This window comes from Populus alba, chromosome 1 (genome assembly GCF_005239225.2).
Source record: "Populus alba chromosome 1, ASM523922v2, whole genome shotgun sequence".
In the NCBI taxonomy this organism is placed as follows: domain Eukaryota; kingdom Viridiplantae; phylum Streptophyta; class Magnoliopsida; order Malpighiales; family Salicaceae; genus Populus; species Populus alba.
Window position 1 is genome coordinate 33,246,758 of NC_133284.1, and position 22,493 is coordinate 33,269,250.

At 33.7% G+C, this 22,493-nt stretch overlaps 3 protein-coding genes and 1 long non-coding RNA gene across 12 annotated transcripts in view; all 4 read right to left on the reverse strand.

The window, feature by feature from the left end:
- The window catches only part of LOC118055184 (uncharacterized), a 7,531-nt gene extending 5,543 nt beyond the window's left edge, over positions 1-1,988 (reverse strand). For 4 of the 8 annotated variants that reach the window (XM_073407143.1, XM_073407144.1, XM_073407145.1 and 1 more), the window contains exons 1-2: positions 980-1,988; positions 1-62 (exon numbers count right to left, since the gene is read on the reverse strand). The exon at positions 1-62 is cut by the window's left edge and continues 134 nt beyond it. In XM_073407143.1, the coding sequence (XP_073263244.1) occupies positions 1-62; positions 980-1,157 (240 nt within the window). In that variant the 5' untranslated portion in view covers positions 1,158-1,988. The other 4 variants (XR_012168978.1, XR_012168980.1, XR_012168977.1 and 1 more) reach the window with 3 other exon arrangements.
- Positions 1,989-4,964: 2,976 nt separating this feature from the next.
- LOC118055345 (ADP-ribosylation factor-like protein 8a) lies at positions 4,965-8,494 on the reverse strand. Its single transcript, XM_035067222.2, has 6 exons — positions 8,311-8,494; positions 6,579-6,660; positions 6,438-6,470; positions 6,177-6,298; positions 5,451-5,612; positions 4,965-5,342 (listed from the first exon to the last, which is right to left on the reverse strand). Exons 1-6 carry the CDS (start codon positions 8,346-8,348, stop codon positions 5,225-5,227), a joined length of 555 nt encoding a protein of 184 aa, XP_034923113.1. The 5' UTR covers positions 8,349-8,494; the 3' UTR covers positions 4,965-5,224.
- A 1,642-nt stretch (positions 8,495-10,136) lies between these two features.
- Positions 10,137-12,960, reverse strand: LOC118055314 (uncharacterized). The gene is made up of 4 exons (XR_004688639.2): positions 12,286-12,960; positions 11,351-11,789; positions 10,993-11,146; positions 10,137-10,419 (listed from the first exon to the last, which is right to left on the reverse strand). It is a non-coding gene; the product is annotated as an uncharacterized lncRNA (long non-coding RNA).
- Positions 12,961-17,310: 4,350 nt separating this feature from the next.
- On the reverse strand, positions 17,311-20,090 carry LOC118055275 (protein NLP2). 2 transcript variants are annotated; one of them, XM_035067123.2, is made up of 3 exons: positions 19,837-20,090; positions 18,728-19,443; positions 17,311-18,520 (listed from the first exon to the last, which is right to left on the reverse strand). In XM_035067123.2, exons 2-3 carry the CDS (start codon positions 19,407-19,409, stop codon positions 17,643-17,645), a joined length of 1,560 nt encoding a protein of 519 aa, XP_034923014.1. In that variant the 5' UTR covers positions 19,410-19,443; positions 19,837-20,090; the 3' UTR covers positions 17,311-17,642. The 2 variants fall into 2 exon arrangements, with proteins under 2 accessions (XP_034923014.1, XP_034923013.1); XM_035067122.2 differs by having other exon boundaries at positions 18,728-19,610; positions 19,837-20,089.
- Between the last annotated feature and the right edge of the window lie 2,403 nt (positions 20,091-22,493).

Sequence of the window (22,493 nt, forward strand, 5' to 3'; positions counted from 1 at the left end):
TACAATTAATGCAAGAGGACATGCTATACCACGGGAAAGAATTTGAAAGTCAGCTTGTATATCTACACATCAAAAGGTTCAGTCTGTTGGGCAAGAAATCTCAGTGATTGGCTTTCTGCCAAATTTACAGTCAGCTCAGTCTTGCCAAATAACTAAAACGCTAGGATATATAGTTTAATGTCAACGATCTATATGCTTTCCATCAACACATTGTATAACATGAGTTTTTCTGTTTTGACAAAATTCTACTCAATGCAGTAGAGCCTGTTAATGTGCAGAAGGAAAAGAAAATCATATGAGGAACCTTCATTGATATAAATCATAGTTTAAGAATCAAGAAAGTATCTGATTCGGTTAGTGAATAAGAAAATATGTGGTTAGATAATCCAAAGTGATTCGGGAAAATTCTCAGGTTGGGTGCAAAGCAACCAAACCCAACATAAAACGGCCTATTTTCCTGTTTCAGGAATTAAAGGGCCATATAGGTTTTGCTTTCCTGGATCATAGATGGCATTGATCTAGTGGTATGATTCTTGCTTTGGGTGCAAGAGGTCCAGAGTTTATTTAATTCTCGGAATGCCCCATTGGAATCATGCTATTCATGACAGGATGAAACCAGAATTTTTTGGTTACCTCGTTATCTACAGAATAATTAAAGAAACACAGAGAATTAAATCCCAACTCAGCCCACAAAGAATAAATAGATAGAGTTGACTGCTGAGATGGGCATGCAAGAAGAAACCAGAGACATTATTTTACAGCACACTATTCATGTTCAGGTGCAAAAAACATTTTAGAAGAGAAGCTCCACTGCAGATTTGATTGGTAAATGATTCCAGTAAAATAACAACATTGACTAGTGTCTGATTTACTACAGCACCAAAATATGGAATGGAATGGACTGCACGGGTGGCAAAAATGAACTGGACACTGCCTTGAAACAACACGATAAAATTTAGGCTTAGTAAATGAACATAACCTGTAGCCTGATTAGGTCCAAAAGGCCCTCGATTTTGCCCACCCCTTCTGCCAAAACACAGACAGTAATGAAGTTGATGGAACTTCACAGAGCATGCCAATGAACTTCTAGTTTTGCTGACCCTGATTTGATGTTCTATTAAAAAGTAATGGTCGAGTATAAATGGCAAGACAACCATCAGTCACAAAGTCAGATAAACTACGATAACCAGCATGAAACATTAAACAACAAATTCACAACCTTTACTACATACAGCCACAACACGAGGGAAAAAATACATGGGAAAAAAAAAGAACATAAAGAGAATATGCAGCCAGGCATCCAATCCAACATTAAGAACTGACACCAAACAAAAAAAAAAAGGTTTTTCAATTAAAAATTACACAAAAACAAAACCCAGAAAAAAGAGTCGTGCAACTTAACATGGAAAAGGCTGCAACCCAGAAGCTTCAAAGAGTTGCCCAGTATTATCTTTATAAACAAAACAATCTTTGACGACGGTAAGCCTACATAGCTAACAAAAGTAACCAAAACCCACAAATTATCACTACAAGGTTTCGCTTGTCGTACCTTTAATTTGCCTACTCAATCATACTCTATAATTATTAAGCCAGGGGGAGAGAGTGTGAGGGTAAAGAGTTTGTAATTACTATACAGGCATAGCATAGCTTGAATACGTTCTATGGGAGATGTCAGCGTTGGTTCAACGTATCAAGAAAGAGAGAGAGGAGATCAGATGATACAATAGGAGAGAGAAAGGAGAGAGAGAAAAAACGTATCGGATGATGCACTGAGAATCTGTTCTCGGCAGGTGTTCAGACAGATTTCGATAAGATAATTTTAATTATATTTTAGAAGATTATCAAATAGAATCGTAAGATATGATTGTAATCATTTTATTAAGATACTTCTAATAATATCGAATATGTTAAGAATGAATTCCTAACATATCTTCAGTAACCTATTTATTCATCATTTCTCTCTTATATTATATCATCTTATTTTTTCTTTTTTCTTTTTTCTTTTTGACATATTGAATCTCATCACTGTTAAATCTTTATAAAATTTAAAGTTGGTTTTTGTTTAGATTAATTAATTTAAATGAAAAATGTATTTTGAGACAATTCACTCATTAAAAAACTGTGGATATATCATGTATTTTTCAATGATTCAATTTGGTTCTCAAAGTTTTATTTTGGGTAATTTAAACTTAATTCCAGACCAAATACTTTTAATTTCTTAGGTAATGATAGAATTGAAATGAAAGGGATCAAAATGAAAAAAGACGTCAAACATGGGGTGTGCTAAATTTTTTTTTGTTAAATACACTTAGGTTCTCAAAACTTTAAAAACAATGCAAATTATATAATTTAGGTCCTTTTAGATTTCACAAAAATCAGTTTTTGTATAAAAGTTTATTTTAGTCCCTCGTTAGAGAGACAAGAGAGAGAGAGAGGAGTCGCCAGATTCAATGATGAGAGAGAAGATCTTCGTTCAAGCCATTTCCAACCACTAAAACGGGTTTTTTTTTGTGTTCACTGATTTCATGAGATGAGAGAAGCTTGATGGTGGTTGTTTAAAACCCTAATGTTGCTTAAAAAACATATCTAGACCAAGAAAGATAAATCTAAGTCGATTTGATTTTGTATTTTTAGACTATTTTTTAGGTATTTTAAATTGATGGATTGATTTATAGGTATTCCAAAGATGTAGGTGAGGTTTTGTTTTTGGTTGAAATGGCTTAAAAAATAGGTTTTTTGGACAAAAAAAGCACTGCTCCAATTTCATGCCGGAATCTAACCTTGTAGACGACATGTCATCCGCATATATATATATATTTTTTAAAAAAAAAACAGCCTTTTAAAATATAAAAAAATAAAACCAAGTCTAAGAGCCTGAGAGCTTGAAGACTCACCCACACACCTTAACTTTTCCTTGCAATGGCCCAGGCTCATTGCACCATGAGCCTGAGATGTTTTTTGGCCATCTTTTGTTTTTTTTTAAGGTTTAATATAAATTTTAAAAAATTATTAAACTTGGTTTAGTCCATGGACAGGAGCACAAATATGACGAGTTAAGCTATAGCATCCAAACTATTTTTTTTTTTTCTAATATTACTTTTTAATTGTTATATTTTTTTAATGTCTTTTTTTCTCTTTAAAATTATGTTTCAATTAATATCTCCTCAATGATTTGTTTTTGTTTTTATTTAACGATGTTTAAATAGAGATTTTTTTTAATAATTGTTACGTGTATTTAGTTTTTAAAAATATTATATTGATTCATCTATAATTGTTTTTTAATCTCTTATATAGATTAACTTTATTTTTGAAAATAAAAAATATTTACTCTTAGATAATATTTTTAATATATGAAGCCTTACATAATATTTTTTATTTTATTATATATCTCGAGTTTTAGAAGTCCAAATGAGCTCTAGTTTTTTTTTTTTTAATGAAAAGTTGAGACAATTGCCCACAACTATCATAAAAACTATGTACTCAATTCCGATTTTAGCAATGACGGTTTAACTAGCCAACAATGTCAATAACCAGCCAACAAGTCAATAGTTGGCCACCAACTAAATAATTAGTAATCTAATCAATTGTTTTGAATTTTAGCTTATAAAAGAAGGTATTTGTTATATATTTAGGTATCCTGTTTTTTAGATCAAGATCATTTTCTTGCTTTCTCTCTTTGTAATGTTCAAGTTTTCTTTCATGTTATATTAATCTCTTATTTATACTTTTTCATTTCCTTTCATATATTTAGTTAACTTATATCATATTCATGATCTTATTTTGTTTATTTATGTTTCTCTTCTTCATAATGTTTAGCTAAGTTTATTATGTCGAGGTGAATGTTTAGATCCAAGAAAGTTTGTTATTAACATGTCTTATTATTTTTATCTTATTCACTCTTAATACCTTACTTGTTAAATGGTTAATCTAGATTTATGTTGTATAACACTTTGTACAATAAATGCTTGATCCTTTATAATTTTCGGTCGACATCATTGTTAGGAGAGGAACTTGATTTGTTGTTAACATAAGTTAGCATCATGAATACCTGACAATATTTACAAGTATAATGTTAGTTAGATAAGATGATTAATATGATCATGCTAATAATTTATAATGAGTTAATACCGATAAATCACCCTATTAGAACCTCATGTGTGTATGGTTTCCAGTCGAATAAAAAAAAGAGTTTATATTATATTTATTTGAAATACCATTAATAGATCCTCTAACATTAACAACTTTTTTTTTTAATCTTTGATTAAATCTTTACATCAATATCACATCTCAAAAGTTCTTTTCAACTTTTCTCTATTTATATAGTTCATTTTCTTGTGTTTCGACATTAGTCTTGCCAGGTTATTTATTATTTCGACACTTCTGCACTTAGAATAAAATATTAATCTTTTCATCATGCCATTAATCCACATAATTTTTTATTTATTTGATTATATATATGCATGAGTTTTTTATTTATATAATTTTTTAGGTATAAAAACACAAAAAAAAATTAGTATATACAATATTTTTATAAAACAAATATTTAATCTACGATGTTCAAATATTGAGAAGCGTTTCCAATTTTATTTTATTTTTTTTTTTTTTTTTTTTGTGTTTTTATACTAAACAAGAAAGCTCGTTCTTTCAATCGAGAAAGACACCAGTTAAAATAGTAGATGTTGTTTGGCGAAAATCAACTACCCTAAGATAGATTTGTTATATTTGCGGCATGATTTCTTTACAATCAAACCTTTTGACGAGTCCTTCAACTTGCATAAGGCCATGGGTGTTCAGAGTTTAGACCGCAGCCAAAAATAGGTGAAGCCAACAGGCGTGCCATACACGCACAGCGACTACTCCACAGGGAATATACAACCATACCAGCACCTCAAAGAAATACAAAACTGACGACACAAGCAAAATCCATTATTCCATTCAAAACCACTATGAGTAGCAAGTTTGCATTCGGAAATCACACCAATTGATTAATATTCACATATAAAAATCAAACCAGTAAGCAACCAAACAGCATACTGGCGAGTCAATAAAACTTGGATGTGAACTCAAATGATACATGCAATGACTAGGCCACCGGGAGAAAATAAAGACAATGGTCAGACATCGATAACCCAGCTAGACATAGCAGACAATTTTAAAAAAATGAAAATGAAAATGAGCAACTCAAAATCATAACTGCGGCAGCGAAAAGTACAGGAACTGATGCTTAATTCTTCGATTTTGAATGTTTTACAAGCCAGTCAATAACTGTGTCGATGTTGGTTGAGTTCTTGCATGAGATCATGTAGCAGCATACTTCTCTGTCGGTGATGGACTTGAGCCCCCTGCACAGAATAACATTATTCTTACCATAAAATGCTCTGAAAACTGATAATACAAAAGCGTTTGACAAGCCTCCTAAACGGATCTTAAGATATTTAGTTGAAGCTTACATTTGTTCCATGAAATCTTCCTTGGACAAGGCTCCTGGTTTGTCAATCTTATTTCCCAGTACCAGCAAAGGGATACCACTCAGAGAGGGTTTACTTAAAAGATCATGAAGTTCACTTCTCGAGACAGATAAATTATCAAAATCAGCGGCATCCACGACATATCTGCAAGAAAATCAGAGAAAACAAGTAATATAAATTACTAAGCTCATTTACCAGACAGTTGAATGCAGAAGACATCTTATCCATAAGCAAATCTTCACCATGTGCAACAACATTCACTAATTTAACTAGTTTGCAGCCCCCACACAACTAAAATGGTACATTGTAATCCACATGTTTAGCTTTGAAATACAGAGGTGCAGATGCAACAGAAAGAGTGGGATAAACATAAACCATGAATTAAATAAAAGGCCATCGTGAAATTGCAACTCTTTTATTTAGGGCACTGTATGAATAGGATACTCTATTAGTCCAAAATCCCATCCAATAACACTATAAAAGCATTTAAAAAGTGACCAGCAATTTCTATGGGAGATTAACATCCACTAAAAGACCAACAAAACACATGTTTTATTTCACAAAGGGAAACAAACAAAAGAAAAAAAATAAAATACAAAATGTCCTCCGTAATTAATAATAAGCGATGGCCATTTTTAAAACTAATATAATGAGAATTCCTGAGTTCAAAGACAGTTTTATACAAATATTAAAAAGTGTGAGACATACACAATGGCTGAAACTGCGCGACAATATCTCTCCCACATACTGCGGAACCTTGGTTGACCTCCAAGATCCCACAACTTTATTGTGACATTGCCTTTTGTAACCTTCCTCATGTTAAATCCAACCTGTAGGAAAAAAGAGGTGACTAAAATGTCAATAGGATTAACATCATCATGAATAAAAAAAAAATTGCAATTTGATTGAAAGCTTCTCAGGTATAATTTTCCTCGTAATGGAATGACAATTTTTGAGATAATGGCATACTGTTGGGATCATGTCTTCGCTATATCCACCAGTCTAGAATCAACAAGCCAGAAACAAAAATACAGCCATCAGCATCAAAATCAAAGTAGAAGAGAAGCATAAAAAATATATATCACAACTCTCACAAGAACTTTTACTTACAGCGATAACATTTACAAGAGAAGTTTTCCCAGCATTCTGAAGTCCTATAAGAGACAGCTCCATTTCTTGCTTGAAAAAGAGACTATAAACACATTAGAGAAAACAGGTTAGATAGAAAGATTCAATTATGTGTAAAAGTCTCTCCAGGTTAGAAACCAACGGAAACGATGAGCAGCATGGATAAATGTGTTCATTTCAACCCAGACAGCCTGGCAATAAATATAGAGAAACTCCCAATCCAAGAATGAACATTCATGCCATCCATATCAATATTGGAGATACGGATAATCAAATACAAATGAACAATCTGCCTTAAAGCATAAGGCTTCACAAAAAATAACTTCCCGTACAGAAAAAAAATCTTTAAAGCCCATCCAAAAAGAATAAGAGCAAAAAGGCCAGTGGAAACAGCATGGTTTAAAGTTCTCATGGAATATTTTTTTGCATAGGAACGGCTGAAAAAATAAATGAATTTCATGCAGAAGGGTACATGACTTGAGTATCAAAATCTTTTCGATTATCTTAAGAACCAGTAATCTATTCAATACAAGTGGAACTTTTTCTGATTGTCTCTCCACATGGAAAATCAAAAAGAAGCATAAACAAGAATTGAAAGCAAAAACAAAAACAGTGTGGAATAAACGAGACACTATAAGTGTGTGCTCTGGTAGCTTTTGCAGTTATGGTTTGAAAAAATAAGTTTTAAAAAAGCTATAAATAGCAGCTTTTTCTTAACCAAGTTTTAAAGAGAGTTTTCAGTGAAACCATGCAAAACTGTGGTGTGTGTTAATTAACCAAACACTTTCAAAACTGTGATTGGAATAAGAAGTAGTTTCAACCACACCTCACCATACTACCAAACAGACTAACAAGGCTGCCAACATGCTACCTAACACCATCTTTCCTTTTTTCTCACTTCTTACAAAACAATTTCTATAATTCAGTACAGCCATAACATTACAGCTTCAAATTTTCTAAAAAAATTTAACAACAATGGCAATTGATGCTGTCGTTTTCTTCCTTCACAAACCAACGCTGCTCCGGTTCAAAAACTCATGGTATCAGGTTCATGGAGCTTTAGTGAAGCTAAACTGAAGACTTTTAAGCTCATAATAATCCAATCATCATATGGTGTGCATTCATACTATATCATTGCCCTTATTCTCATCATCACAGCTGTCTTTACCACCATAAATTAACACACCTCATACTAATGAATTGATGGCATGACAATTACATTAACAACACCCCCTCTCTACCCTCCCAATCGCAACAACCACTGACACAACAGCAGTACCACAAAAGCCTCGCAATTCCTTCATAGTTCCACTCTTGCAGCCAAGGTTACCCAGAAAAACAATTAAAACTAATTCCAGGTGTTGAAAATCAAGTATTCCATCCTATGATTCGTATAACCGAATAACCCGTAAAAAAAATTCCACAGACTCCCTCCAAATAAATTACACAAGAAATCCAAAGTTCACATAAATCCCATTAGATTTCCCAATTAAATGATATAAAAAACAATTTGAGCTTTTTCATTAATGGTTTAATTTGACAGTAAGCCTATCAATTAATATCAAAACCCAAATAGCCATTGAAACCAATTTTTAAGCCACAATTCCCCAATAATCAATCTTTACAAATAAAACAAACAGCAAAAAAAAAAAAAAAAAAAACAGTTCCAAACATTCTCAGCATCTAAACAAACACAAAGATAAAAGGATTATACCTTCGTAGCCAATTGAGAAAAGCTTCCCATAACCCCATCTTTTAGGTCACCAATTCGAAAAGTTAGGGTTTGAAATCGAAGCTATAAGAAGGAAAAAAGGAATGATTTGTAATTTGCTGAGAGAGGAGAGAGAAGATTGGAATTAGAAGGACAGACAGACAGTATGTTTTGGCTGTTTTTTTTTTTTTTTTCCTTTTCATTTATTGAAATCTATTTCCCTCCCTGTTTCTTTTAAAAATAGAAACGCCAGATAATAATAATGTCCTCACGCGCTGTCACAGAGAGAGGTCAATTTGAACCGATCGTCGTGGGTTTGTACAGCTTTAGCTCGTGTGAGAACCTCATTGGTGAAGTATAGCACGCGCTTAGGTGAGATGGGGAGAGAGGGTGTGGAATGTAGTGATACGATCACTTTAGCGTAAGGGATTTTCGCCATTTTTAGATCCACGCGATTTGAAAGAGATTGGTCAATTTGAACCAATTATATAGTGCTGGCGGAACGTGTACTGTTGGAGAAGTACGTACACGCGCTAGTGATGAAAATGGGGGGTTTGGTAAAACCATGACGTGGAGTAATGGAAGAAAGGATTTGGCTTTCTTCCACTTCTGCATTGGCTGGCTAGCTGCCAGGTTCTTAGTTCGTAGTTGCGATCTCCAGGTTGTCCGATTAGCGGACCGACCAAGACAACTGATTGGACCGACATTTATTGGCTCTCTGCCATTTTTTTTTTTCAAACCGAAAATTAAAAAATTGAGCCTCGTTTGAGCACATGACAATTTTATAATCATAGGAAATTGTATAACATGTGCCTATGATTATAAAAATTGTATGTTTTTATAGCATTTTAACTAGATGTGAGGCCCCGCGGGTAACAGCTGTTATAATAGCTTTCTGATTCAATGATTTTAGAATATAAAGCCATAAATGGTGGGAACCCTTCTCCAATCATTCTTCACTGTCCCAAGTCATGAGAATGAACAATTACATATTTAATACAATCATTGATTCCGAGTTGTTTATTTTTATATTTTTAAAAAATAATTTAAATTTTTTTTAATATTTTTAAATTATTTTAATATGTTTATATAAAAATATTTTAAAAAAATAAAAAAAGCATTTTTTTAATGTATTTTTAAATAAAAAACACTTTAAAAAACAACTTGCAATTACACTTTTAAATATGCTTTCATATCGCATAATAATGCACTCCAAAACACCAATTTGCAATTTGACAACCATGTTGAAATTTATCGGCAAAGATCACAATTTCTGACATTTTTTTTTTTCTTTTCTACATTAACAAGTTATTTGGAATTGCGATTGTGTTTTATAATTTTTTAAATTATTTTTTTTAAATTTTAGAATATTTTGATTTGTTGGTGCAAGAATAATTTTTTAAAATACTTTAAAAAATAATTATTACCATATTCACACCATCATCGATATAACATACTTATCTAACAAAAACTGATCAGATCTTCAAAAAACAATTGGTATATATACTATATATACTTTAACATTTTCTTTTATTAAGATAAAAATGTCCTGAACAAACTGATAAAGGCCAGGCACATATCATATTCCCAAGTTGTTAAAGCCTTGTATAACATTAAAGTCACCTAGGAGAAGAAGGATGGTCGAAGTTGGGTTCCCTATTTCCAGAGGAAATTATTTGTTCCAAGCAAAGAAGGACTGAAAGTCTTTGTTGAATGCATGGGCATGCCTCAACAGAAAAGTGATGAAGGTTCATTTAAGATCATAGATCACAATCCTAGTTGAAATTTAATCAAGTCTCATATTAAATGGGAGATGATAAACTGTCACGGTTACTACAGCAAGAGGAACAATTGGATACATAACACCAGAATTGTTCTACAAAAACTTCAGTGGTGTTTCATACAAAGTAGATGTTTATAATAAGGTGAACTTGTGCATGCAAAACTATACATTAACTGATGCAGAAGTTTCTGTTAGTATATAAACATGAAAGGAGTTTCAAAGCAAAAGGGCATACTGCAGCTGAAGCAAGCAAGAAGAAGCTGAAATCTGTACATAAAGGAGAGATCCGAAGTAATGCTGGTGTAAATTGTATGTCTACGTTAGAGGTCCTGCAAAGAGAGAAAGGGAAAGTAATCTGATTATAAGGGAATAAATGGGAAAAACTGATGTGAAAGATGAGTTATTTAGTAGTTTGATCTTGTAACCAAAATGTGAGTCTAAAAATACACGCATACACGAGTGTATGATTCACAGTGAATTCATGTTGGGCAACTTATGTCCACTTTCAATAAGAAAAAAAGGGTTTTATACCCGTCTATCCTACCAAACCTAGCCAGGCCTAGTTATTTCCTTGAAATTACCAATGGTTCGAAAGGTTTAACAAAAGGTCTCAAGTTCAAAAACAGAGGTCAAAGATTCTATCCTTGCTTCTTGATTGCTTTCGAATCAGGTTGAGTGGATGCTTTCCAGCAACAATGAACATGACATAGACTGTCATCATGCTTAACAGATGTCTATTTCTCTACAGGGAAAGGGGAAAACCAATAGAGATAAAGCTGAATGATGTTTTTGAACAAATGGATATGATAATTATTATCATCCCAATTGTAGTTGTAGTGTCTAATATGTAAAAAAACTAGGAGACAGATGATAGAATGTGGTAAGTATTTGTGGAACGAGACCTGTGTGAAGGGCGATGCAGACTGCCTGCGTTTCTCAGTGCTTGAAAGGGAAGCATCATGTAGTAGAAATTCCAAAGTTTGTTGTGATGTCTTCAAGTGCTGTCTGAGAAGCTGCAATGTGTCGGTTGAATAGCTGATTGATTAAAAGAAGGTGCTATAGAAGTGTAAAGTGGGAGTGTCAGTTTTTTTAAAGCAACTTTAATGGAAATCAAAGTTAAATGTTACTGATTTTTAGAGAAATGCTGTCAGCAAAACTTGAATTGACAATTTCTACTCCACCCAGCATATGGATCTCCACCAAATTAATTTCAACTTGATACACCAATGAAACAACAATAGAATGGAGCAAAATTCTTACTTCTGTTCTCCATCAATCTGCCTAACACTTGGTGCATCTCGAAGGGCTGGTAGAGGAACTGAAATCACAATGTTTCATAGATCAAGCATTGATGAAGCTTCATACTCGATGCTGACATATGTTTCATTTCCAGAATCAGATGGCCAGCAATCGACTGCAATATGCACGAATTACACATAGCATTAAAACATACAACAGAAAGTGTAAAGTGATCAGATAAGCTATTGCTTTAGATTTGTATCCACGTGTCAGGGGCACCATTGACTCATCAACTCTTTGCATTCTCCACTTCAAAATCCAACACCTGGATCCCTGTTTTGACCAGTGGGGAAAGGTCTGTTGGGATCCCTCAAGCCTAAAATGCTTTCATTAGCGCATAATTCTTTGTTCATGTTAGGACGTGTCTCGAAAATGACGCATGGATTCCCCTAGTTTCAATCTGCAAAACAAAATAGACATCATAATGTTAATAAGACAAAGCATAGAAGCTACTGCGGTAACTTCAAAATCAAAGCCACACACACATATATATGCTGCTAAATGTTTGAAAGTCTCGCCAAAGGGTATGAAATTCTAGTTATCTGTAAGTGTTAAGTAGCCATTATAAGACATAGAAACAATTTATTTCAAAAGCATTTTATTCATGAGAGAGGATGGTGTGATTTACTATAAATGGTCCAACCCTTCAGCAATATCCCACTATGGCTGCAGATGATATAGACCAAATTAAGAAGCGAACTTTATCAAATCAAGTGTATGCATTTCACATGTTTATGTAAATTCTAGTTAGTTAGAAAAGAGCAGTAATAAATTAGAGGCTGATGTGGAAAGATGAGCATTCTGCTCATAAACAATAGTAAACCTAGGAAGATGGTAGAAACCCTCATGCTCACAAACAACAGAGACAGAGTGTCTGAGAGAGATTGATGTTAGACCTGAACTTGGATGAACCCATCTTCTTGGCTAAGAATTTGAAGTGATAATTTCCCTTGAACATCGAAGTTACTCATTCCACCATGCATCCCGTTTTAGAGTGACATTGAGTTTCTTCTCCGCGATCAAAGTGACAGGATCAGTTAGCTTTTGAGCAGTTGATGTATATTGGGCTAACATTGATGGCTGCATGTCTTCAACAATCATTTCATCTTCTGCTTTCAAGGATTCCAGAAACTGGTTTTTCCCTTGGGTTTTGCCGTGCCTCATGCCAAGACCTTCAGGAAGAGCAGTAGCAGATGAAGGTTGACGACCTGATTATATCTGGAGCCATATTTTGCAGACATTCCAGAAACCCATATGTTCCTCATTGACAAGTCAAACAAAATCATTGAAATTGAAATATCACTCTCAAAACAAATCAAGATATCATGCTTCTTTTTTTTCTCACCAGCCAAATCAAGCAAAATAAGAATCCCCAGATTCAGGAGGTGAAAGGAAGAGAGAAACCTGGAGATATCAGCATGGTGCCTCACATATGTGATGTAATATCAGCTTCCTTATCAATCATTGATTTAAGCCCTCTGCCTTTTTTTTTTATTATTATTAAACTACCAAATTAAATTATCTTTAACTATACGGTTCAGTCTCTCATTTTCACAGCTACAATATCTTGCTGAATTTTTTATTTAGGTGGTATTTGATATTGTGTTAGTGGTTAGTTTTTAAAATATATAAAAATAATATATTTTTTTATTTTTTAAAATTTATTTAAAAAAATCAAATTTTGTAAACATCATGGACGGTTGGGTCACAGAGACAAATGATTCCTCTTCAACTAGAGCTATCATTATATACCTCATGCACCTTTGACAAGAAGATCATTTCTAGGAAAAGACAAATATTAATGCTGACATCCATGATGTATCGTAAAAAGCCAAGTTGTTTGGTGATAAATTAGAAAATTAACACATAAAATTAAAATAAAAAGCGAAATGATACAGGAGAATTTTTTTAAAACTGTGACATTTAATTGGTGTTGTGATTAGAAATATCCATATAATTTCAATTAATATTGCAGTTTCTAAACACAATATCTATTAATTTTCCATAAAAAACTTTATTTTCTTTTGATATCATTTTTTAATGATTAAAAAGGAGCAAAAATAATTAACTTTTCATGTTAGATTATACTATTCTTTTACTACACTAATAACACAAAAAAAAAAAAATTGCTCTAGAACTGGAATCAAGAAATCAACTGGACTAGAAATTAAGTATAATTGATCTTTTAGATATTTCACTGTATAATTGATTTGTAAATTTTTACTAAGAAATGAAAATCTAGTATACGATATATTTTTTTAAAAAAAATTTATATGCATTGATTTAAATTTATTTTATTAGTTTATTCACTAACGCTAGAGTCGAGAATACTATACATTATTTTTTTGCTACGTAATACTTGCCAAAGCTAAAGTTAGAAGTATTTGTAATTGAACATTCATTAACATCATAGTAAAAAATATCACAAATAGACCATCATAGCATAAACCAACAAACTCTTAGCAATTTAATACAAAACTAGTAATGCAATCTATCTCAAGTAGAACGCTTAAAGGATGATAATATCTTTTCTCTTACGTAACTGGTTCCGTATCATAGAATCTTTGTTGACCAATTAGAATTTTTAATAACCATAATATTAGGTGGTGACTCTTTAAACAAGATATTTTTCTATCTAAGAGCAACATGCCAAAAATCTATTCTTCCATAATTTTTAATTTTTAAAAATCACTGTGATATCAAGTGCGACAATAATTTCTGCAATAGTACATGACATTCTCTTATAAGCGACTAAGTTATAGGCTTGCTTAGGTTCTTACCTCCACCTCCAAACCACCATAAAGAACACTAAAACTTGCTTCTCCCTAATCTTAGCCGTGTTTCATAAAATATAAAAATCTTGGATATAAACCTTTAGTCTCTTATTTTATTTAAGATCCTTCAACTCTTTTAAAGAATCCTTTTGTCCCCTAAACCTACAACATAAAGCCTTTATATACTCACCCTATGAGATCTATTGACTACTTAAAACTTTTCATGAAACTTTAATGTCAATAAAGAGCCACATTATCTAAGGAATAAGAGGCTACTTTAAGTTTTTTAGATTCATCTATCTCCCTCATATCAAAATATTAATTGTCCCGCAAGGTTTTAAAGCAGAATCTCCATCGTGAAGGTCCCAGTAAACTTTCATCGGACCATGTTCAACAATAGTTGATTATAGCTTCTACAAAATCGAGCCTTGTTGAAAAAAGAGCCCACTAATGAGGTCCTTTAGTTCTTATATTCTGGATTTATGGTTAGCTTAAACACTGTTTAGTTTCTGCCCATAAACTTTCAGTAACTTCATCACTTGCTCATATTTTTGCATTTGCTCCTTATTAATAGAGTCACGGGAATCCTCTAGTTTTCTTAGATCTTGGACCTTGTGTTAGGTGCCATGCCTAGTGTTCGAAGATCCAAGGCTCTAATACTGCAAATGAAATGACAATAGAATCAATATCAACAGTCGCCAAATAATTTTTAATAATGAAGGAGAGAGAGAGTGTGAGAATTTAGTCGATTCATCACTTTTTCCTTATGAGCAAATTATTTGCTCTCATTATGTTACCTATACTAGTAGCAATTCTAGAATCATATCCACCACGACGACCAAAAAAAAAACTTAATTAAACAGTGCATTTTCTAAATATAGCCATAAATTTCAAATATCAAACCCTTTATTCTCTCTTAAATTGAATTAGACTCCTATCTTCCATTTCTCTTGTAAAAATTAATGGAGATGGTGTGTGTGTCTATATATATTCTGTTTATGTTAAATTTAGAGGGTGTTTGATATTGTGTTTAAAATATTGTTTGTCTAAAATTTGATAAAATTAGTTTTTTTTTATTGTTTTTAAATTGTTTTGATGTATTGATATTAAAAATAAATTTTAAAAAATAAAATAAAATTTATTTTTATGTATTTATGAATGATTTGAAATACAACCTCTACAACACACTTAAACAATCACTTAATATATTATAGATTTTTCATTTTTAGTCGAGTGATATTTTTTTAAAAAAAAAAAAAAAAACCAATCTCAATTGATGAAGAACCATCAGGTTAAACAGATACAATTAAGTTGTGCAGGTGTGATATAAAATAAATTTGGGACAATAAGGAACTGGGATTAAGTTTTAAATGGGTAGAATCTGTGTTAATTATATTACTCAGAACAATGTGTGAAAGACATCATGATAAAAAGTATTAATACAGCCAAATTAAATAAAAACCAAAAACAAAAACTAACTGAAATAATCAATTTAATCAAAATCGGACCCCTAAACAACCGAGTGTCCACAGCCATGGAAGTAGTTTATTGAGGTGGAGAACACAAGTCTAAACGAGGGCATCTAGCCCATGGATGGCCTGATAATACATGATTGATAAATATTTCCCAGCCCAGTTAAGGCCCTTCATTTTCGACATGGAGATTCTGTCAATGGTACAGCAAGTTACTTCAAGTGACACCATGTCCGTACCTGCTACGGAATCATCATGAAATAGCAAGGAAGCATCCTAGAAGCAGCAGCAGCCATTCCCATGAGGCAGCAAAAATCCAACTCCGTTCACCTAATTCTACAATAACTTCTCTTTCCATTAACAAAGCTGCATATTTATGTGCTTTGAACTTACTCTTGCCCCTCACTCTCTAAGCCGTACTATACATAAAGGAGGCATTAATTAATTTCTTAGCTATAATTTCATTTATATAAGAGTGCTATGGCTATCTTGGTAGATGTCTTTGAAGGGATATGTCTTTGTGTTTCAACTCTGTGGGATCTGCAAGAAATGCGCTTTGCAAACGTGTTTGATGGTGTAAGTTCCATTGCAGCGTCAGTATTCATGGCTGCTGTATCGTGTTTTATAGCTATAAGGAGACGATGAAATTAACCATTAATTTGTTTCTGGTGATTTTCAGCAGGCAGGACATGGACTGAGTTGTTTTACTCTTGATAGGTTTGTTTGTATTGTTGTTGCTAGGACCGAGTGGTGCATGGTAAATATAAGACCACCACACCTAGGAGCACTGGGTGGAATTGTTTTTGTTGTTCTTTATTTTCTTTTTCCTCAAATTCTTGATATCTTTTTGTGTTATAATCGCATGAGCTCGCTTTCTCACAAGAATGCTTCTTCTTCTTTTATATATAAATACTTGGTAGTTATTAAAATCCCCCGAAGACATCTTTTCAAAGATTCAAATGATTGTCCTCAAAGGGAAGCAAGCTGTTGTTCTTACAATCTGATAGATTGTGTTTTATATATAGAACAATGTTATAGGTCAAGAAGCCTTTTTTTTGTTTTTTTGTTTTTTTATAAAGAATGCGTCACAAGCCTTGCTGCTGGAAAATTGAACAACTTACTGCTGGAACTTAAACAACGAAGAAAATAACAAAGCTAAGCCTTGTTCCTAGTTCTGACTAATTCGAGGTAGCCAACCTCCTCAATTTCTAAACTTAAGACATAATAGAATTCACTGTGAGAAGCCCTCCTGCAGCCAACAATGACTGTTGTTTATACTAAGAAAGTAGAACAGAAAAGGCGAAAGAAACTGGAAAGGGAAATTTAAATTTCCTTCCCCCGCTGCTGCCAGGGAGATGAACTTCAAGTTCTGATCTCCTTATCTAGAGGTTTGTTGAGTGGAGCTAATCCCTCACACGTTCTTCCCTTAGAGTTAGTCTCCTTAATTGTTGCTGAACATGTTGCTCATTCTGCCGTATCAAACCCAATTCCTTGTTGAGACCTGTATATATACCTGTTAGCAATCAATGGTTAACTACAGATCTGTTTTCATTTTAAACTCTCTTTTTACTCCCATGATGCTGAGACCTTAAATTCCTTCTTTCCAGCCAGAGGGTACACAGTCTCAAGTTTCCTGTACCCATTTATGTATAACAAATAAACTAGAGACCATTGATGCCTGAACTACTACTTTTTTCCGCTTTTGATACACTCTAATCAAAGTCACTAATGAAAATCTAATGCTACATATCTAATTACATAATATAATATGCAGCCATTGATCCAGTGATTCTGGGAAGTAAGGCTGCATATTTCTTATCATCTTTCATAGCTCTCTAATAGTGTTTGATTTATAAAAGAGATTGATGACTGTTACGCTAACATGAAAATGAAAGGATTACTAGCAAAATCGAAATCTCCCAGCATTACAAAAGCTTCCACCTCTGTAGCAGAACACTTCTATTTTGTGCACATGCACTATAAGTCAGCAAGGAACTGGCCTTGGCATCAGAACAAGTCTCTGCTGCTGCTGAATGAACTTCCTAGAATTGGTGTGGAGACCGGATAGAGGGTTATTTTGATTGTGCGACTCTGAGAGAAGCCAAGCAAATCTTTACACTCTTCAAGATCAGCATCACAAGTCAGAAGAACTGACTCGTGTTCGATGTCCAAATACTTGAGACCAATTCTGCTGAAATCATATATATCAAAACGCTTTGCAATCTCTCGTCGCAAGTCACTGAAACCCCAATTTGGTTGCAAGCTAAAACGGATATTTTCATCTCCAAAAGTGGCTTTAACTCTAAAGGCACCTCCATCTTGTAAACCCTGGCTATTACTTACTGCTAGGCGTGCTTGAGTCCCCAGATTTTGATTCTGGCCTAGTGTTTCATGGCTCTTGGCTCTAGCAAATTCCTCCTGATTCAAGGAATTTATTTCTGATTTACTGCAAGTTCTCTTCAGCGCCTCGACAGGGTCTTCTACAGCTGAAGCATGTCCAGTGCCCGAGCCATTGGCTGTGCGGGTAAGCTGATTTTGGCCATGACAGATGCTCAAATCAGAATTCTGACTGCTCAAAGAGGACTGCGATTTTGAATCAGTTCCTTCAGAGCTGAACAAGTGACTCTCAGGTTTTGGGTTTGATTCCCTTGAGTAGTCGGTTATCTTGAAAGATGAAAAGGGATTGTGCCCAGAATAGTTAGGGGAGCTCAATTCTGGGAAGGCAGTATAAAAAGAATCAACTTCAATGAGACCTTGAGCACCCATGACAGAATCAACTACAACTTGGAGTTTCCTCAAGGAGTGGTTAACCTTCTTGATCTTTCGAGAAGGCCAACGGTCGATGCCATATTGCCTGCATATCCTTTTTAGAGTGGTGGGGCAAACTGCAATGGAAACAAACTGTGTAAGCACTTTTTTGTTCACTAGGCTAAAGCAAAACACAACGGAAAGGAATTTATTGGTCTGCTGGGCAACAGTGCCTTCTTGAGAAATTAGCCTTAACTTCAAAAAAAAATAAAAAAAAAAAAGAAACTAAATACGAAAGGAGAAAAAAGAAAATGAGATTCAAATATAATGGCATATTTTTTTACCACCAATACTCTTAGCAGCATCTTTAAGGCTCCCAGAAAAGTATTTTCGAAGAACTTGCAAGCTGATTGTCTTCTCTGTCTTGGTCTGGCTCTTCTTGCCTTTCTTTCTGCTGCCTAATAAATTACTCCAGGGAACATAAGAATCTTGGCCGCTTTCAACTGTACAGTGTTCAGGATCTTGTTGAAGCTTCCCAAACTCTGAAAATTCCTGCTCTCGGAACAGGTCTAAATCATTGTTATCCCAGTCAGCTGTCTCTCTGAACATCTCTTCGTCCTCGGGTTCTTGTTTCAGACATTCCCATGATTCGCAGAATTCCGGGATCAATTCATTGCTTTCAGGTTGGGAACTTTCAGAGTGTACTGGAGTTGTGATGGTCTCAATCACTTGTTCCTCGTTTTCAGAATAAACTGGAGGAGGGTTTTCAAGGGAGTTCTCTGCTTCTTCTTGATAGGTCAGATGGTGTGTGTTTATACTCAAATGACCAGACCCCATACAAGGCAAATATGGTGAAGGGTCATACACAGCACTAGAGATGGAAGGTTCAGACTCGAAAAAGTTGACTCCATCGCTTATCTCGCACCAATATCCTTGAACCAAGAGTTCATCCGTGAAATTCAAGTCCATAAACGTGTCCGGGGTGGTCCTGAATATTGTATTTTTCCTGAAGGCATCACCTTCCATGCCGATCTTTCTTCAAATTTGTATTTAGTCCAACCTATTAAATCGAAATTGCAGAGAAGTGTTACGAGGCAGAACACCATGGAACAATAAAGATGAAAAATAAAAGGAGGGACTTCCAGGAAGGATTGTTATTGCTTGTATCCAAGAATCCGATATGATCAAGCCGCAGAACCATGGCTTCAACTAAAATTGTCTTGTCCGCTGCAATCACAGATGGATCAGAGGTAGAAACCTACCGCAGTTCTATGGCAAACTAACACAAACTTGAAATAAGTAAACTAGTATCATCATAGGTACATAGAATCTATATTTTTATCAGATCTTGCAGGATCTCACAAGCCAAAACGAAGAGAATGGAAGCAGAGGACATTAAACACAGAGCAGTTGGATGACATAAATCAACAAATGAAAGATGTAGAGGAAGTACCTCGCTTTCTGAAGACCCTTGTATCAGGTTTCTTTATGCAGTAAACCAAAGCCAAGAATGACGCTATTAAGGGAAGTTGAGAGTTTTCTCAGGATGAGATCCCTTCCACAGATTCTGAATATGAGAGAGTTTATTCTTCTTTCAGTTGTGACACCCCTCTAGTTATATAATCAATCCCCCAAGGCTAGCTATGCGCGTGCTCTATCAACGCAGGCATCCTAAAGTCAACTGTGTAAACATAATAATTAAGGTTAAAAATTACTCGGGGAAAGATAGGAAGGGCACTATTTCTACAGCAAGAGCATTCATTTTCAAAGATCAGTGAACGTGAAAATTTTGAAAAGTAGAAGATTAGCCACAAAGTTATATTGAATGTTTATTGTTTCTCTCTGCCTTATTAAAAGATTCCTTGCTGTACTGTCCAACTCTATTTTGACGTGTATTCCATTAATCAAGAGCAAGTTGCCTCAACCATTTTCAGGTATTTTATTGAATAAAGGGTCCATGATAGCTACTCCATTCCGGCCTTGTTATATTGAGCAAGTTCAATGGTTTGTGGGGCCACATGCAGAATCTTTGATAAATTATCCTTTCTTGATCTTCTGCAATGTCCCTTCGCTTCATCGAGCCGCCACATCTTCACACATAAGAGATAATCGAAGTCGATTCCTAATGATTCACGACGAGATTCCAGACTTGAAAGAGAGATGGAAACGCGATTTCTTCCTCTTGGATGCTGCATCCTGAATGCTGCTTGCTTGAGAAAACAGGCACGGCCTACAGGTGTTGCTTTCGAGGAAACACTAAAATATATGTTCTTGTAAAAAAAATCAAAGTAAGACCAAAATCATTCATCAAGGTGAATCATTAGTTTGGAAATTTTAATGATTTGGTGGTAAGTCAGCATCAACATTGTAATTGTAATTTTTAAAAAATATATATGTATCAAAATAATATTTTTTTTATTTTTAATATCATCATATATTTAAAAATATAAAAAATAAATAAATTAAGACCATTAAAAGTCACTAACTATTTAAAAATATTGATTAAAGCTAGTTATTTTGATGCATTTTATAACTTGAAGTTATTCAGAAAAGTGGCATACTTTAAAAGAGAAAAAAAACAATTTTAGAGACACATCAAAATTTAAATTATAATATTATTAATATCATTAGAAAAATTTCAATAAGACTAATCTAATAATATTAAGAAAAATCATTAATAATAACTCCAGCAGATGACATCTGAAAAAAAAAAAAAAAAAAAAGGTAACACCATCTATCTTGGGGCGGCAAATTGGAAACTGATTACTAATTTTTTAAGGGTTTTGATTAGTCATCAGAAATAGACTAGAAAGCTAATTAATAGCAACCATGACGATGGAATAATGGTTACGTGCTAGCCATGACCGGACACTCTTTTTGTTTATATTATATGTTCCTTTTCTTCTTCATTAAACCATTAAGTTATGTCCGTTTGCTGGTGTAAACTCTAAAGCATGGTATGTGGCGATTGGTATCTGTTTAATTTAATGATGTCAGATGAGGATTTCACTACAGGTTTTCCACAAAAAGCTCTCACAGCCTCAAGAATTAGTATTCTTTTCTAGGGCTGACCATCCTCTTGCATTATAATATCTGTGTCTGTGTCTGTGTCTGTGTGTCCAGATCCTCCGTCTTCTCCGCCATGGGCACATTGTAAGAGACAAAACAGTCGCCTGGTTCCTGTCAGCACTCAGTGCTGTTTCAGATCTAACTCTCACTCCTAGAGAGAGAGAGAGAAACTGGACCTCTAACAGTGAAAGTGAGAGAAGCACTTCTGTCATCAGATTTGGTGTTTTGTACTTGCTATTTAAAGAAATTATATATGTCTAATAAAAATATTTTTGGTGTGATTTAAAAAATAATAGGTTTATAAAAATATTAAAATTATTTTAAGTAAGGTGATTATTTTTTGTTCGATTTGGTTTTTATCAAAAAAATAACCAAACCAAAATTTAAAAAAAAAAAAACCAAAATCAAACTGGAACTGGTACAAACTGACCAGTTTCTGTTCGGTTCGGTTTTTTAGAATAAAAACCAGTTAAAACCAGTTTGGCTTGTTTTTTGGGTTGGCTCGGTTTTTTTCCAGTTTGACTCAGTTTTTTCTGGTTTTTTCGGTTTGGGCTCAATTTGATTTTTTTGGTTTCAAATTTAAAAAATCAAAACCGAACTGGTTGATTTTTTTAAAATTTTAATTGGTTTTTTTCATGATTCGGTTTTTTTTTATTATTTATTTTCTGGTTTTCTCAGTTTAATTAGTTTTTTTATTTTTTTTTTGCTCACTTCTAATTTTAATGTTGCTTTTTGCATGTAAAATATATATAAAAAAAAAATTGAAATGCAATTATATATTATATCCAATTCAAAAAATATATATAAATTATTTATCTAACTAAATAATTGTTTTGATGTAGTTGACCATGACTAAAAATCTATACCAGTACCAAAAAGTTCTCTTCATCTATTGGCGGATTGAGCTGATTTATAGCATGATTACGTTCTGGCAATTGTACTTTCTTTCTTCTTCTTATATACAGACAGCATCCCATCCAAAACTATCAAATGTGTGTCCTGTGCAGATTTCTCGCAACCAATGGATAAACGGCTTTTTTA